The sequence below is a fragment of the Camarhynchus parvulus genome, chromosome 5 (genome assembly GCF_901933205.1).
Source record: "Camarhynchus parvulus chromosome 5, STF_HiC, whole genome shotgun sequence".
Taxonomy (NCBI): domain Eukaryota; kingdom Metazoa; phylum Chordata; class Aves; order Passeriformes; family Thraupidae; genus Camarhynchus; species Camarhynchus parvulus.
In genome coordinates, this window is record NC_044575.1 from 8,312,321 (window position 1) to 8,329,789 (window position 17,469).

At 47.9% G+C, this 17,469-nt stretch overlaps 3 protein-coding genes and 1 pseudogene across 3 annotated transcripts; 2 read left to right on the plus strand and 2 right to left on the minus strand.

Moving 5' to 3' along the window:
* Positions 1–1,487: 1,487 nt before the first annotated feature.
* On the minus strand, positions 1,488–3,491 carry LOC115903979 (annotated as a pseudogene).
* A 5,981-nt stretch (positions 3,492–9,472) lies between these two features.
* On the plus strand, positions 9,473–10,429 carry LOC115904614 (proto-oncogene Mas-like). The gene has a single exon (XM_030950133.1). The coding sequence runs from the start codon at positions 9,473–9,475 to the stop codon at positions 10,427–10,429; it is 957 nt and encodes a 318-aa protein (XP_030805993.1).
* Positions 10,430–12,409: 1,980 nt separating this feature from the next.
* On the minus strand, positions 12,410–13,399 carry LOC115903980 (mas-related G-protein coupled receptor member H-like). The gene has a single exon (XM_030948979.1). The coding sequence runs from the start codon at positions 13,397–13,399 to the stop codon at positions 12,410–12,412; it is 990 nt and encodes a 329-aa protein (XP_030804839.1).
* Positions 13,400–15,381: 1,982 nt separating this feature from the next.
* Positions 15,382–16,370, plus strand: LOC115903981 (mas-related G-protein coupled receptor member H-like). The gene is given in 3 exon segments (XM_030948980.1): positions 15,382–15,728; positions 15,768–16,177; positions 16,180–16,370. Coding segments are annotated over 3 exon segments (948 nt in total).
* Positions 16,371–17,469: the final 1,099 nt, after the last annotated feature.

Genomic DNA, 17,469 nt, shown 5'->3' on the forward strand with positions numbered 1-17,469 from the left:
ATCATTCAGCTGAGGAGGGTGGTAGAAAAAATACCCAGCTCCTGGCTATGGTGTGAAACACCCCTGTAGTGAGACTGGGCTAGTGAACGAGATGTTGTGACCCTGCTTTACTGACAAACACCCACAAATCCAGCCTTAGAGCATTCCCATGCAGAACACCAGGATCTCTAGTGTGTGCTATTCCTGAAAGTGCTCAAGACCAAGGTGGACAGGGCTTGGAGCAACCTGAGCAATCCCCTCATTGCAGGGGATCAGAACAAGATGAGCTTTAAGGTGCCTTCCAGCCCAAACCATTCTGGGATTCTAAATCTTCAACTGGTTTTTAAATTTTTTTTCTAAGCCATAAAATAGACCTCCCAAAAGTCACTCACCAGCAATGCTGCTTTGCAAAGGCAGGATTTCAGTGGGGCCTGAGCAAAACAAAGGAACAATCCCAGAACACTTCCACAGAGCTCACTTGCTGTCACTCCTCTGACGGCCTCCCCAAACCACTTCAGGGGCTTCCATCAGAACCTCTCAGTTCCATCAGAAACTCTCTGCAAGGTGCTGCTGAGAAGTTATGAAAGCAGCTCTGTATCTCTGCCAACTCTAAGCCCTGAAAAGAACAGCCCAACCTTCTGTATTTCCCATTATGCAAAAAAACCCCACATAAAACCAAACAAAAAAGCAACCTCCAGGCGCATCTTCAAGTGCAATTATTTCTGTAGCAGAAATAGTTCAAGTAAATCACACCACAAAGCACAAGGCTATCAGGAGTAATGAGATCCCAGAGGCAAAGGGAGTTTTGTAAAAATCATCAGTGGCAAGGAACTAAAATTGATCCTTAGGTAATTATTACGTTAATCCCTGGAGAGAGACCTCAGAGTAAAGATGTCTCTTATGTAGGACATTTATATAAATTCATATAAATGGATACAAATTTTGCTTTCTGTCCTAAGCCTGCCTTTCTCATCTACAAGCTCATTTCTCACTAACTTACATGTTGACAGCACAAAGCAAAAATATCACTGATCTTATCCCTTAGACACCTGACTTACAACTTTAAAACAAGAAGTAACTCAGGAAATCATTTCAAAAAATGCACAAAGATTTGTGGTGAGCCTTCCTTGCTCACCAGGTATTTTTACTGACACAGTAAAGCAAAGAAGCAACTTTTGAGCTCAAGTATGAAATTCTTGTAAGAATTCATTGCAAAGTGTAGAGGAGTCTGACACTGTTTCCAATGACACCTATGGATGAATGTTTGCTCAGCACTCAGAAATGAGACCTCTAAAAACCCCCACTGTTGCTCACCTCCAAAGCATTTAAAAATAGATATATTTTATTTACTGCTGTCCTGAGCAGAGATGGGTGAAGTAGGTAGAATAATAGGAGAATTATGGAATTGCAGAATAGCTGTCTGGATTGGAAGGTACCTTATAGACATTTCATTCCAACCCCCTGCCATGGGCAAGGACACCTTTCACCAGACCAGGTTGCTCCAGGCCTCATCCAGCCTGACCTGGAACAGGGCAGAACGGATTTGCTGAAGTGGGAGAGGAAGGGGAGAAGTTTCCCCTCCTGTTCCTTCATCCGCAAACCACCCTGCTAGCTCCTAATATCAGGGTTTTTTTTGTTTTTTTGTTTCCTATGGGGTGCTCCACCTGGACAATATTTTCAGTATTTTTAACTGTATTTAAGCACTGATGTTGCAGCTGCTCAGGAGGCCTTGGTGTGGGCCTGTGCTCACTGACAAGGAATAGGAGGGGAATGCCAGAGTTCCCAATGTCTTTTCCACCATAAAAAGAACTTCTAGTGCCTTCCTAATTACTGCAGGATTAGGCCAACAGGCAGCTGTTCTTTGAAAGGTCCATTCTGGAGCATTGTCACAGAAGAAATTACAGCAAAACCTGCTTGATTTTCTCCAATCCTTGGGAACATGACCACAGCCCTCCCCCTTCCCATTTCCACTTCCCACTTTCCTCCTGCACAATTTCCTCATGGCTCCCTTCACCTCCCCATCCTGGAGGGTGTAGATGAGGGGGTTGAACATGGGTGTGATGAGCATGTAGAACACGGCCATGCTTCTGTCCTCGGACAGGCCGCCAGACGGGCAGATGTAAACAAATGTGCTGGGCCCAAGGCACAGGATCACTGCAGTGATGTGGGACCTGCGCATGGACAGGGCCTTGTGCCACCTCGCCAGCGTCTGGCCCCTCAGGGAAACCAGGATGCCCATGCAGGACATGACCAGGATGGGAAGCAGCTCAGAGATATGACCCCACTGTTGGCCATTGCAGCCAGGCCCTTGGTGTGTGTGTCAGCGCAGGCCAGGGGGAGCAGGGGTGGACATCACAGAAGAAGTGGGCGACTTTGTGGGGGCCACAGAAAGGGAACAGGGTGGTGGGAAGGGTCTGGAGGGTAGAATGCAGGAAGCCCCCTGCCCAGGAGACCCCCACCATGAGGCCACCGAGGCGACGGGGTAGCACAGGGACTGGCAGACAGCCACTCAGCGGTCATAGGCCATGGCTGTCAGGATGAAAACCTCTGTGCAGCCAAAAAAAAATGAAGCTCAAAGAGCTGCCCCATGCAACCTGCAAAGGAGATGGTGTTATTTTCCACCAGGAAGCCAGAAATCATTTGGGGAGCTGTGACAGAGTAGCAAACACCTACAAAGGAAAGGTGGCAGAGGAAGAAGTACATGGGGGAGTTCAGGCGCCGGCTGCTCGTCACAGTGGGAACTGTCAGATTTCCTGCCACTGTGAGCGTGTAGAAAAGCAGGAACACCACAAAATACATTTTCTGCACCCCTTGGTTCTCTGAGAGGCCCAGAAGGATTAATTCCTTCATGGTGCTGGAGTTTTCTCTGCCAATCTAGTGGGCAATGTGCAGTGCAGAGCCTGGAAATGTGGAAAGATAAAGACTAAATGATTCATCAGGTTTTTCTTTCTTAAAAATTAATTCTTTATCAGAAGTGCCTTCTCTCTAAGAAATGCATAGGATTAGAATTAGGTTTATCAAGTGCTTTTAAAATTTGTTTTGGTTTTTGTTTGTTTTTTCATTGTTCTGCCCCCTCTACATATTTAATTTGCCTTATATGAGACACAGCCATAGAATCATAGACTCCTGGAATCGTTTGGGTTGGAAGGGACCTTAGAGACAATCTAGTTCCAACCCCACTCCCATGGGCAGGGGATGCTACCCACTGGATCCCTTTGGGATTGGATCCCTCTGATCCAGGCTCCTATTTTATGATTTTAAAATACAGCAAGATCAGAAAATCCTGTAGAGGCAAAAAGCTGATCAAGCACCCACAGGAAATGCTGAAATGTAGAAAAACCAAAATTGCTCTCGAACTCAAAAAAGTGAAGCCTAAGAGGAAGTTGGGAAAGTTTGTGACTTCTCCTGTGCTTGCAGTTTTACTGACAGGAGGTAAAACATACTCAAGAAAGGGGATAAAAGGGAGATCTTACCTCTAAAATTAACTTTTCAGTCACTGACCAGAGGTACATGATATAGTGCAATCAGTTGGAATATGAAATAAATACAATGTGGACTGTTATAATTAAAAAAAAAAAAATAAGGAATTGCGCCATCCTCTTATTGCAAGGGTTTTCTCCTAAAATCTCAGGTGGTTAATTGAAGAAGAACTCAATAACCTGATTTGGGACTGCAAAACCAGTTCTGCACATGGTTACAGCCAAAAAGAGCCAGAGATGGTTGACAATTTCAGGGGAAATTTCTTTTTGTATTTTCACCTTTGTCAAGAGGAAGGGCAGGGGGGAAAAAGAGGAAAGGAAATCAGGAAAAGGAAAGAAAAGAGGAAAGGGAAAAGATCCTGGAAAATTTACCTTCTCTGTGCTTGGAGATCTAATTTTTCTGTAAGTGCTTTAAGATTTTATGTCCCCAACATCTCCCTTTCCTGGTAGAGGCTTTAGAGAACATAGAACAGCTTCTGAAAAGCTTCCAACACTTGTTTAGGAGGTGCCATTTTAATCTCACCTCATTTAATTCCTTGCTTTCCTTTATCACCAAGTGTATCCTGGCTTTTCCTGCCCATGTTAGAGCTGCTTGGAGGGAGCATGGGCACTGAAGGGCGTACACAGAGCTCAGCAAGAGAGAAAAAACCTGTTTAAGTAACTTTCCTTAAACCTCTCCAAGGAAATCTCCCTCCTCCAGGGGTTAATTCCCTGTTTACACAGACCTACTCCACTCTCTCCAAGGAAATCTCCCAGCTCAAGGGCTCTTGGGGCTGGAGGAGGGAGATGTGAATGCTCAGGGGTGGGAAGGAGAAGAAATTAATCCCGTCCTTCCAGGGGAAGTTTAGATTGGATTTTAGGAAAAATTTCTTCACTCACATGGTGGTGCAGCCCTGGCACAATTTACCAAGAGCAGCGGTGCAGTCATCATCTGTCTGGAGGGATTTAAAACCTGTGGATGTGGCACTTGGGGACATACATTAGTGGTGGCGCTGCTGGAGAATGGTTGGACTCGATGACCCTGGAGGGCTTCTCCAACCTTAACAATTCCATGATTCTTGGAAATAGCAACCAATAGATTAGCTGAATATTAAACTGGGCAAGCATGTGGTGTGCCTGGTCAAGTTAACATTCCCAGACTCTGACATGAATCCATGCTTTGTGTGTTTCCCAAACCTTAGATCCACAGCTTAGGCTTTATGGCACTGTGAGTAACAATAAAATTGCAAGGATTTTGAAATCATTGTGTATCCCAAAAAATTCCACAAGCCCTCATGAAAAAAAAAATCTTTCTACTAGTAAGTAGAAGAGAGACAGAGGGTGGCTTGGGTCACTTCTTGATGACCCTCCAAGTCCCTATTTTCCATTAAATTTCATCACTGGTAGCCCAGGGAATGAGGCTTTTTGCAAGAACTTGCAATGTTTCAGCAAAGGTTAGTGAAGTAGAGTAAGTTTAAAAAAAATCCTTATTTTACAAATTGGGAAACTAAGGGAGGGGAGGAAGTCAGCTCTTGTACATCTGTGCAAGTCAGCTGAGTTGAGCCACTCCAGGCTTTCCTCTGGAAAGAAATGGATCTAGTCACCTAATCAGTAAGAGGAAATGGCTTTAAATGACAGAAGGTGGGTTTAGATGGGATATTGGGAATAAATTCTTCCTTGTGAGAGTGCTGAGGCCCTGGCACAGGTTGCCCAGAGAAGCTGTGGCTGCCCCATCCCTGGAAGTGTTCCAGGACAGTTTGGAGCAGTCTGGGATAGTGGAAGGTGTCCCTTGCCCATGGCTGGGGGTGCAACAGGATGAGCTTTAAAGTCCCTGCCAACCCAAACCATACCAGAATTTGATGAATTTGTGTATTACTGGAACTCCAATTCATCACTGCTCTGAAGTGTACTGTGTATTTTCAGCTTGAGATTTAGGTGCATCAATAAATAGTTTCATCCACCGCCCCTCCCTCTGTTTTGCTGGCATTTACTGAAATTCAGAATGGTCCAATAACAACAAAGGCATTTTGAATGTCTCCCAACATGGAATGCCAGCAATCCATACAGAGAAAATGGAAAACCTCAAATTAATGAGGAGATTAAATAGTGCTCTGGATAAAAATAGTCTTTTAATTTAGGTATCATTTTGTGCCATAGCCTGGAGTCCTGGCCAGGTTAATGAGGGGTGCCAAAACCACTACAGGAAATAGGATTGGGTAAGAAAGTAAAAACTGTCTTACAATCTTTGGGAAAGGAAGAGGAAGAACAGATGACAACACAAGCTGAAGATGTACAAATGCATTTCTGACCTGCTAAGCAAATTTGGGCTGGATCTGCCCATTCCTGTGCCAACTGACACACATGGCAGCAATTTGGGTGGTGTCACACTCCTGTCCCTTTACTTCCCTGGCCCAAGCAACTAAGGGACAAAATGGTTCCCTGTAAGGATGTCAGGAAAGGAGAAAGGTGTTTTCTCTGTTCCCACACCTTTGGATCGGGGTGGCTCAGGGACATGGAGTGTGCATGGACAGGACTGGGATGTTGTGGGTGGATGGTGGTGGGTTCTGTCTGCTTAGGAGACACAAGGTGAGGAAGAACCTGAAGCTCTTGTCAGGGGGAAGTTGTGAAACTGGAAGTGAAAGGCATGGGGCTGGAGGGATTTTGTGAGATCTGAAGTGGCTGAGGTGTTGAAGGGCTGTGCTGAAAGCCTCTGGGGTGTGAAGATACACTGAAAGAGCTCCTGACCCCAGAGCTCCATGCTTAGGGCAGCACAAGCAGGGTTTGGGCATCTGGAACTGCTGAGGTGGAAAGCTTGGGTGCAAGGTTGGATGAAGCAGTACAGATCCCATAAGGTGCTGAACTGTGCTGGGAGAGGCTGTGGGTCAGAGGAGGACCCACTGTGGTGGTGGGTGTGTGACAACTGGGCAGGGACAGGAGGGAATGAGAAGTGCTGAGGGAGGTTGTGAAATCTCCAGCAAAGATGTTATGGGAGAGAACTTAAAATTTCTCTACCTGAATGGCACTAAAATCTCATCTTCAGGGGCTGTGAAACCAGAGCATCTCAGGGCCTTGAGTAGGACACAACACCGGTGCAAAGTCTGTATGGACAGTTCTTGCAAGAATGGCTGAAGAAGGGAGAAGTAGTAAAAAATAATGTTTCCGTGACACTGCAAAGAGGGGAGGGGGAAGTGGTTCAAATCTGAGTGATCATACCCGCACAGGGGAGGTATTTCCCCCATGAGTGATTGGCTGCCTGGAGGGTCATGCTGAAAACACCATGGCTTTTTAAACAGTGACTGCCCAGCCCAGCACTGCAGGATGACACAAGGACTCGAGCTGCACCCTATGTCACACCATCCAGGGGACAACATTGCCGGGCACAGGCACTGAAATTCCCAGGAACGCAAAAAAGGTGAGAAAATCTGAGGTGGGTCTTTGACGTTGCACTCTGATGGGTTGTCAGGCTTTGGGGAAAGGAGGAGAAACAAAAACAGTGGAGGAAAAAAAGATCAAAAATTTACTTCCTTTTCTGGACAGAAATTTGCTGTAGGTCAGGAATTGATGATAATAATTTTCAATATAAGGAAAGCTTCATTCCAGGGAGTCTTGTCCCTGTACAAGTGCTCTTGAACTGCTCTAAATGCACCTCTGTAATATAAAAAGTCATTACTCAGAGACCTGGCATTACAACAGCAGAACTTTCTGTCCATAGTCTGAGACACCTTTGTGGGGTCAGAGTTGCTCTGCCTCAGGAACTACAGGCAGGATTTGCAGGCAAATCACATGGAGGATGTTTAATCTCAAGGGAGAAAAAGATCACCTGGACTCAGGCTGCTGCTGTTTGAGGAGAGTTTTCACTTATTAGTTACATAAGGAAGTGGGATCACATCTTGAATGTATCTTGGAAACAGGAATTCAGTCCTTCCAAGGGACTATGATAAATAAATGAGAATTATGAGTGACTTTTGCAGTGTTCTTCTCCACGGTCTACAGAAGTAAGAGAAGGATTTCATCACTTCTATTACAGCAGAAGGCAAAGCTATTGATGTTTTGTCATTTACCCATTGCAGCCACTTCTGTTCCTGGCAGTCTTTATGCACATACAGCAGCTTCCAATGCCTAAAGGTGCTCCAAGACAGCTGGAGAGGGACTTTGGAGAAGGGCCTGGAGTGACAGGACAAGGGGGAATTGTTTTAAACTGGAAGATGGTGGATTTGAATTAGATCTTGGGAGGAAATTCTTCTCTGTGAGGGTGGTGAGGCACAGGTTGCCCAGAGGAGCTGTGGCTGCCTTATTCCTGCAAGTGTCCAAGGCCAGGTTGGCAGGGATTTGGAGCAACCTGTTCTGTGGAAGGTGTCCTTGGCTCTGGCAGGAGGTTGGAACAAGGTGAGGTTTAAGATCCCTCCCAGCCCAAACCATTCTATGATTCCATGACATGATCAATGGCACAGAGCCATTTAATTATCACCTGCCATCCCTTGAATCCCCAGTGGAGAGAGATGCACCTGTGGAAGCTGCAGTGGGCTGAGACAGAACTTGGATGACACTCAAATATTCACACTCCCTTCAGATCGAGTGGAAGTTTGGTTGCACAGAAGCCAGGAAGCTACTTAACCACCGTGCCTTCCTCTGTTCTCGCAGCAGAAAAGCTGCACAGAACTTGAGGCTGTTTCTGTTAATTTCTGCAAAAAAGTGATCATTTGTGGCCACCCCTGGAGCAGGCTGTGAGGGAGGAACAGCCACAGGGTTGCTTTCCACAGTGTTCATGCTAGAAGTGCTCAAGGTGCTGTAAGAGCTGAGGATGGGATCATCCAGCTCTGCAGTGCCAGAAGTTCCCTGGTTTCAATCAAGGAAATCATAGAATCCTCAAATAATTTGGGCTGCAAGGGACCTTAAAGCCCATCCAGTCCCACCCCTTGCCATGGGCAGGGACACCTTCCACTAGCGCAGGTGGCTCCAAGCCCGATCCAACTTGGCCTTGAAATTTCCTGCACCACACCCTTCTTTTCCCCCTGTCCATGAGGTCAGTGTGCCTGGGGTGCTGGGATGGAACAGCAGTGATTCAGTCTGTCACGTTCTGGGTGCTTTTGGAAGTCTGTCTCTATGTGTGCTGCTGCACCACAAAGAGAGAACAGAGGATTCATGCTGGCTACATGGTTCAGTGATTCACATCTTCCCAGAAAACCCCATTTTTTGTTCCCATCCTCTTTTTAACTTCTCTGCCTTCCATGTCCAAATTAACAGCTGGTTGGGAGACAGAAGAAGAGCCACTGCATTTGTTCTCATCAGACCATAAAAAGGTGTTAAACCCATTTTTTTCACCCCCAAGATTCTCAATCAGATCTCAGTACCATGGGGAAGGAAATAATGACTTAACTCATGGAGTGGCATGGAAAAGTTATCAGAGCCACAGCTCCCATGTCCTGTGAGGACGAGATAATCTGTGGTTTCCTACATGTGGTTCTTGTAGTTTCTGAGGGAGAAGTTGAGGGCTCTGCCAAACCAAAATGTTTATTTGTTACTGTACATGGGACCAAGGAGAACCACATCAAATGGCACTTTATTAAAACAGAAATCACTCATTAATATAAAAAACTACGAATTGTTCTCATGGAATCACAGAATTCCAGAGTGGTTTGGGCTGGAAGGGACCTTAAAGATCATCCAGTTCCAACCCCCTGCAATGGGCAGAGACACCTTCCACTATCCCAGTTTGCTCCAGCCTGGCTTTGGACACCTCCACAGATGGGGCAGCCATAGTTTCTCTGGGCAACCTGTGCCAGAGCTGCACCATCCTCCCAGGGAAGAATTTATTCCCAGTATCCCATCTAAACCCACCTTCTGTCAGTGTGAAGCCTTTACCCTTTGTCCTGTTACTCCAGGCTCTTGGTCCCTTCCAAATCAAATTATTTTGAGAATCCATGAAGTCAAATTCTAGCTACAAAGCCTTGGAACAAACCAAGGAATCCCGCTAGAAAAGTCACCCTGGAGTTACCACCTCTCCCCTCTCTGCTCCCAGGCCCAAATCACCCATTATGAGACCCTCAACGACACCAATGATTCTTCCAACCACAGCCATCCATGCTCCTGGGACCAACCAGAGCGGGGCTGTGGGACAACCCGAGCCATCCTACGCTGTCCTCAAGTTCATGGAGAGCTTCTGCCTGCTGAGTGCTGCCTGTGGGATGGTGGGGAACGGCCTGGTCCTGTGGTACCTGGGTTTCCGCATCCGCAGGAACCACTTCACCGTCTACATCCTGAACCTGGCGGCCGCCGACTTTGGGTACCTGCTGTGCATCGCCGTGGAGACCGTGCAGTACCTGATGCAGTTCAACGTGGGGGTGCAGTTTGGGATATTCCTCTTCCTGGATCTCTTCATGTACGGCACAGGCCTGTACCTGCTGACGGCCATCAGCATTGAGCGCTGCCTGTCCGTGCTGTCCCCCATCTGGTGCCGGACACACCGCCCGAAGCACCTGTCTGCCGTGGTGTCCGGCCTGCTCTGGGTGCTGTCCCTGCTCCTGAACACTCTGGGATATGTCCTGTGCACCGTTCGTCCCTCTCCCAGGGCCTGCCAGCACCTGCTCATCGCCATCGGAGCCTTGGATTTCGTTGTCTGCGCGCCCCTCATGCTGTTCTTCAGCCTCACCCTCTTCCTGCGGGTCAAGTGCAGCTCCCAGCCCTTCCAAACGGGCCGGCTCTTCACCGTCATCATGCTCACCATCCTCTTCTTCCTCATTTTCGCTGTGCCCCTCAGTGTCCTCATCCTCCTGGACTTCCTGGGCCTCAAGTTCCTGTATTCCCCAGAGATTGGCTTTGTGCTGTCCTGCGTCAACAGCACCCTCAACCCTATCATTTACTTCCTGGTGGGAAGCTACAGGGATCGGAAATTCCGGCTCACCCTCAGGCTGGCATTCCAGAGGGCCTTCCAAGACTCAGCGGACGACAGAGACGAGCGGGAAACACGGGACACGATAACCATGTCCTCCTAATTTCCTGATTGGAATGTCTTGGCAGAACTGAAGAACTGTGAGGTACTGGGGAAGGTTCAGCTCACCTGACCCTCAGTACCCTCTTTGTAGATATTTTAGGTCATAATTTTAAGTCGTCGTTATTTTAAGACCCCCTTTGGGTCATTATTTTAAGTGCCCCATATGGCACATAAGCACCTGGACCACAGAATTTACCTGACCTGTATTTAGGACATATTAAAAGTTCCTGTTTCTTTCCAGTGATTACTAAATAATATTAATTTGATAAGGCTGAAATGTCTTGATGTCTGAATTTCAACCCTGCTCAGGATAAATCCTTGTCATTCATAAACTCATAAATTCTGTGTTGCTTTTCACTCACATCTCTGAAAATGAGATCAGTACCAACAATCCTCCTGTTGGAAGCAGACATAAAATTCCTGAAGGAGAATCCATCTATCCCTCTTAACTTAGAATTCCCATCCCCTGTCAGAGCACACACACAACCTTTTGTGGCTCACAGAGCCATTCTGGGCTTCCTAAAGTGAGCATTTCAAGAACTGAAAAGATTCACATCCACCAAGTCCATTTCTTCTCTGAACCAGGGATGCTTCCACACCACAGAGCAGAAGAGGGATCCAACTCCTTCCAACTTGTTTAAAAATTTTCTTCACTGAGTTTCATCTTCACTTGTCCTGTATTTCAAAGAAATATGTGACTGGGGATTAGTATTTTATATTATTATATTGTTGCATGTTATTTTAATTTCCTCCAGCCCTTGGCAGAGTCTCTGTATTTATCTACAGCATGCATTGGGTTGTAATTTCTTCCTTTAAAAGGACATATCAGAATCCATGGCTTATAAATCTCCTTTACCATTAGAAATAAATCTAAGGATAGTGGGAAAAATACAGGAAACAGAGCAAGGTAAATAAATACCGTGATTTTCAACAAATTATTCTCTAAACCAAATCCTTTGAGGGGCAAAATGGGATTATTTGTGCTATCAGACTACCTAACATTTATTCTTTCAACCAACATTATTAGAAAAGTCAATGTGGGTAATTTTCTTTGAAAAACCTCACAAATTCATGTTCAAAATGTTATCTTTTTGATATCTCAAATTTTTTTATCATTGGGACAAACAAAACATTTTTGTATTGTTAAAAAGACCAGAATTCTCTTTTTTGTTGGTTTTTTCCCCCTAAAGGGATAAAAAATGTGTTTAAAGTTGTTGTTGTTGCTATCTGATTTATCAGCTGATAAAAACACACAGAATGTAAACTCAGATAAATGATTTTTTAAATTTAAGGCACAGGAAGAACCTTCCAGTCAGTGTCTACTGAAAGAGAACAGAAAAGCCAAGTTTGTTTTATAACAGCTAATTCCAGATGGTTTTTGGTATAACACTGCTGCTTAGGTGAATAACTTTTCCTCCAATGATTCCAGAGGGAGCAGGACCAGCCCCTGTGTGACTGACCCAAATATTTACGGGGATTTAGCACACCAGAGATATCCTTCTTCATCTGTCCTGTCCAAGCAAATCCTTTGTCATTCTCAATCTTTATTTTTTACTTTTTCCCATACTTTCTTATTTTTTCTGTTTCTTTCCCATTCATTCTCTTGCTTAGTTTCCTTTTTTACTTTGTTGTATTTTTTTCCTTTTTTTTTCTCTCTCTCTCCCCCTTTCTCCCTTTCCCCTTTCTCTCCTTTTCCTCTCCCTTTTCCCCAAACTGTAATTTTCACCCATCTCTTACCCCCTTACACCCCAATCCCACATCACCAAGCCAACACCCCTTGCTCTGCCCATTTTTGCAGACTATGCTTCATCAACAGAGTTTATTCCCTATGGATGGGGCAGTGAGGGTCATTCCATGAGGAATAAATATTCCATGGGGAATAAATTCCATGGGGAACTGGACTGAGCTGGCTACGCTGCTTGTAGTGCCCTTGTCTCCATACTTCTGGCTGTCTCTGAGGTGCCACATGTCCAGAAGTGCCTCACAGAGCTGTCACCTCCACCACAGTGTCCCCAGGGCCGTGGCTCCCCTCATCACTCCTGGCTTTCTCCTCAAACACCCTCCGCAGAGCGACTCTGACCGAGCGCTGGAAGCGGCGCCGCCGGCAGCTCCCCACCAGCACGTAAATCACCGGGTTGAGGGAGCAGTTCAGCAGTGCCAGGAAAAAAGAGGGGTCTTCTGGGAATAAATCACCGGAATCAGGGAGATTGATGAAAACCTCCACGCAGAAAGGGATGCCAAAGGCAAAGAACAGCAGGATGTTGAGCACGATGGCCACAAAGAGCTTCCCTGGCTGCCGCCTCCGGGAGCCGCAGCGCAGCTTGAGGAACAGGATCAGGTTGGAAACCAACATCATGAGGGAAAAAATCAGGGAAATCACAAAGACTACACCTGCAACCGCGGTCCCAGAGTCTTCACTGTAGGTGGAGGTGAGGTAGAGGGAGGAAACAAAAGCCCCAGCGAGGGCCCAGAGGGCCCCGCTGACGACGGCCGAGAGGTGCCGGGGCCGGTGGCAGCGGTACCAGATGGGGCAGAGGACGGAGATGCAGCGCTCCACACTCAGGGCTGCCAGCAGCCCCAGGCTGCTCAGGTCAAACACGTGGCACAGGAGTTCCACCACAAACACAAAATCTATGTAGAGCAGAGCAAGATGAAACAAAGATGTGCAAAATGCTGCTAAGGACAGAAAAGCCAACAGAAGCAGGAGAAACAGGAGGAGCAGGGAGAAGTCTGCAACAGCCAGATTTAGGATGTAGACAGTGAAAGGGCTCTGCTTTGTGTGGAAGCCCAGGAACCACAAGACTACCCCATTCCCTGCCAGCCCACAGAGGGAGATCCCCAGGCACACCCCTGCAAAGGCAATCAGGCTGGAGGGAATGCTGGAGCATTCAGATCTGATATATTCCTCCCAGTCCAGAAATCCATAAAGTGTATTGTTCACGGTGAGGTTTGTTGTGCTGTTCTCCTCCATGGTGAATGATCCTGCTCCCGGCAGCTGCCTTCTCCCTTTCCCACCACCTCCTAGGGGAATCAGAGGGAAATAAGGGACATCAGCACTCCCAGCATTTCCCAACTGTCCACACAGCCCCACGTCAGCCCCAGGAAGAACCCCCACTCCTCCAGTGCCCAGGACTGGCTCCCAGCCCTCCAGCCCTGACTCTAGACAGGAATGTCTCACCAGGCCATCCCTGGACTCCTACCTCCAGCAGCAACAGCACTGACACAGCAGCACCAGGAGAAAGGGTTTGGAGATGGCTGCTGGAACCACTGGCTGTGCTTTAGTCTTGTGCCTCGTGCCTGGGTGCAGCCCTTGGTCCAGAGATCACATCCCATGGTCAGAACTCCCCTCACAATCTCCCCACATCAGTGACAGCTTCCCCTCACATGTCCAGGGACACAGATCTTATTAGGAAGAGGTGGCCATGTCACTGCCTTCCTCTCCTCCCCCCAGTTCTTCATGAGGAGCTGCTCATCTGTTATGATCCCATTAATGCAGGCACTCAGCCTTTTGAATGTTAATAATTTACTGGATCTAAAGCAATGAAAATAAGAGGATAGCACAGATAATATTATGTCCCTTCAGGTGCTGGAAATCCTGGGTCAAAACCCTCCTCTGGTGAGGGCAGATCCTGTCCATGGAAGGGGTACTCCACTATGATCTGTTCAGCTATTACTGGGTTTTCTGAATCCCTCAGAAATTCCAGACCTCATTAGATGCCAATGGAGCCCCTGAGCAGCACCCATCGGGATGAGCACTGTCCTTGTTTCCAGCTGCTGTGGAAATCACCAGTGCCCAGACATGGGACTGCACGAGGGCTTTGCCCACAGCCTCTAATCCCATCCTGTCTAATCCCAATCATCAGCCTCATCACCCCTGCAGGGCATGTGTCTCCTCAGAGATTATGTTTGTGGGGTACATGGTGCTGCCAAAGCGCTCTTATCTCCAAGTTCCTGCCACACAACCTCATCCTTTCACAGCACAGGGACTGGCATTTATCTTCTGCCCCTCTTTCATGTGTTTTCCATCTCCTTTGGAGTTGTATCCTGTGCTTGTCATCCCCAGAACTGATGGATGTGTTAATGCACAAGGTCCATGTGCTCTCCAGGGGGTCCAGCCTGGAGCTTCAGGATTTGGAGCTAGAGGAAGACTTGAAACAAGGAGAGAACTTAGGCTCAGCATCCATCCATGAGAGGGAGATGGAAGAAGGTGCAACTCCTGGAAGTTTCTCCCGGAAGGAAGGTGGAAGAAGTCTTTGAGCACGAGTTACATGTCACTAGAGACACTGAGCAACTCGTGCTGTGGCATGTCTGCACACCAGTGATTTCTCACTCCTGAAGGTCTCTGGCTCACCTCTCTCACCCCTCGGCCATCCTCCATCCCTGGGAATGATTTATATCCCCTTCTGCGTTGATGGATGGACCATCTGGCACACGCAGTGAAAGGCAGAAGCCCCTTGCATGGTGGGATGACATTGGAGGGTGGCAGAGGAAGGCAGTGACATGGCCACCTCTTCCTGATAAGATCTGTGTCCCTGGTACATGTGAGGGGAAGCTGTCACTGATGTGGGGAGATTGTGAGGGGAGCTCTGACCATGGGATGTGATCACTGGGCCGAGGGCTGCACCCAGGCACGAGGCACAAGACTAAAGCACAGCCAGTGGTTCCAGCAGCCATCTCCAAACCCTTTCTCCTGGTGCTGCTGTGTCAGTGCTGTTGCTGCTGGAGGTAGGAGTCCAGGGATGGCCTGGTGGGACATTCCTGTCTAGAGTCAGGGCTGGAGGGCTGGGAGCCAGTCCTGGGCACTGCAGGAGTGGGGATTCTCCTGGGGCTGGCGTGGGGCTGTGTGGACAGTTGGGAAATGCTGGGAGTGCTGATGTCCCTTATTTCCCTCTGATTCCCCTAGGAGGTGGTGGGAAAGGGAGAAGGCAGCTGCCGGGAGCAGGATCATTCACCATGGAGGAGAACAGCACAACAAACCTCACCGTGAACAATACACTTTATGGATTTCTGGACTGGGAGGAATATATCAGATCTGAATGCTCCAGCATTCCCTCCAGCCTGATTGCCTTTGCAGGGGTGTGCCTGGGGATCTCCCTCTGTGGGCTGGCAGGGAATGGGGTGGTCTTGTGGTTCCTGGGCTTCCACACAAAGCAGAGCCCTTTCACTGTCTACATCCTAAATCTGGCTGTTGCAGACTTCTCCCTGCTCCTCCTGTTTCTCCTGCTTCTGTTGGCTTTTCTGTCCTTAGCAGCATTTTGCATATCTTTGTTTCCTTTTATTCTTCACTATCAGCGTTTTGTGTTTGTCCTTGGATTCCCGTGCCACGTGTTTGACCTGAGCAGCCTGGGGCTGCTGGCAGCCCTGAGTGTGGAGCGCTGCATCTCCGTCCTCTGCCCCATCTGGTACCGCTGCCACCGGCCCCGGCACCTCTCGGCCGTCGTCAGCGGGGCCCTCTGGGCCCTCGCTGGGGCTTTTGTTTCCTCCCTCTACCTCACCTCCACCTACAGTGAAGACTCTGGGACCGCGGTTGCAGGTGTAGCCCTCGCCATTTGTGTGGTTTTTTCCCTCATGATGTTGGTTTCCAACCTGATCCTGTTCCTCAAGCTGCGCTGCGGCTCCCGGAGGCGGCAGCCAGGGAAGCTCTTTGTGGCCATCATGCTCAACATCCTGCTGTTCTTTGCCTTTGGCATCCCTTTCTGCGTGGAGGTTTTCATCAATCTCCCTGATTCCGGTGATTTATTCCCAGAAGACCCCTCTTTTTCCTGGCACTGCTGAACTGCTCCCTCAACCCGGTGATTTACGTGCTGGTGGGGAGCTGCCGGCGGCGCCGCTTCCAGCGCTCGGTCAGAGTCGCTCTGCGGAGGGTGTTTGAGGAGAAAGCCAGGAGTGATGAGGGGAGCCACGGCCCTGGGGACACTGTGGTGGAGGTGACAGCTCTGTGAGGCACTTCTGGACATGTGGCACCTCAGAGACAGCCAGAAGTATGGGAGCACATGGCTCTGAGCTCAGTCCTGTTCCTGTATTCCCCATGGAATGATCCTCATTGCCTTGGCTTCAAGGAATAAACTCTGATGTACTGACCTTTTTAATTTTGTTGCTACCCCTAAATCAGATTTGGATTTTTTCTTTTTGTTTCTTTTCAATGTGGTAATTCCTGCCCCAGATTTTTTTGAATAAATGACATCAGGGATTTGCTGCAGAGCTTGTCCCTGGGAAACAGTGTCAGAAACTGGCTCATATCCTTAGTTTTTCCCATTCTTCTGGATCATCTGTGAGGAGGGCAGGTACCTGTCTCACACCAGAGCTCCTCCAAAGGCTAGTGCCTGCAATGTCTGGAATGAGCCATCTGTTGACATTTCCAAGAACTTCTCATTCCTTCTGGGAAAAGCAGTTTGTCTCTGCATCAGGTACCTCTTAGCAACCCTAATCCTGAAAACTTGTCTTTGAATAGGGTCAAATCGCCACCTCGCATTGCACAGGTGGATTTTTAGGACTCTACAAGACAAAACCTATGATTTCTGTTTCAAATCTAATTTTGCCACTTGTGTACCACAATTTCAGTGGTACTTCACCTTCACCACGCAGTTTCCAAGAGGATTCACGCAATAATAAATTCTGTGAATGAGGTGAAGCACAGAGCAGATGGATGATTTAGGATTTCAGTAATGTCATCTCTTCTGAGAAGAGGCAAATCAATGCTGCTCTCTTGGCTTTAATTCTTAGAAAGTTGCAGGTTTCCTCTGAGTCATCTTCCACACTCCATTGGGAGTCAGACAGCAGCCTACAGTGAATTCCAAGGAATTCCAAGAAAACTGACGTTAGATGATTCCTACCCGGGCTGACATGTGCCTCAGGGATCTGGGATGCTTCTCCTGGAAACTGCTGGCCATGGGACCAGAACTGTCACCTCTCTTCCTGCTGACACCGTGTTTGTGTCCTCAGCTATGGAATCTCACCAGATCAGTCCTATCAAGGGCAAACACTTCATGATCCAGGAGCTGGCAGAGCTCCAGGAGAGGTGGAGAGGGACTTTGGCCAAGG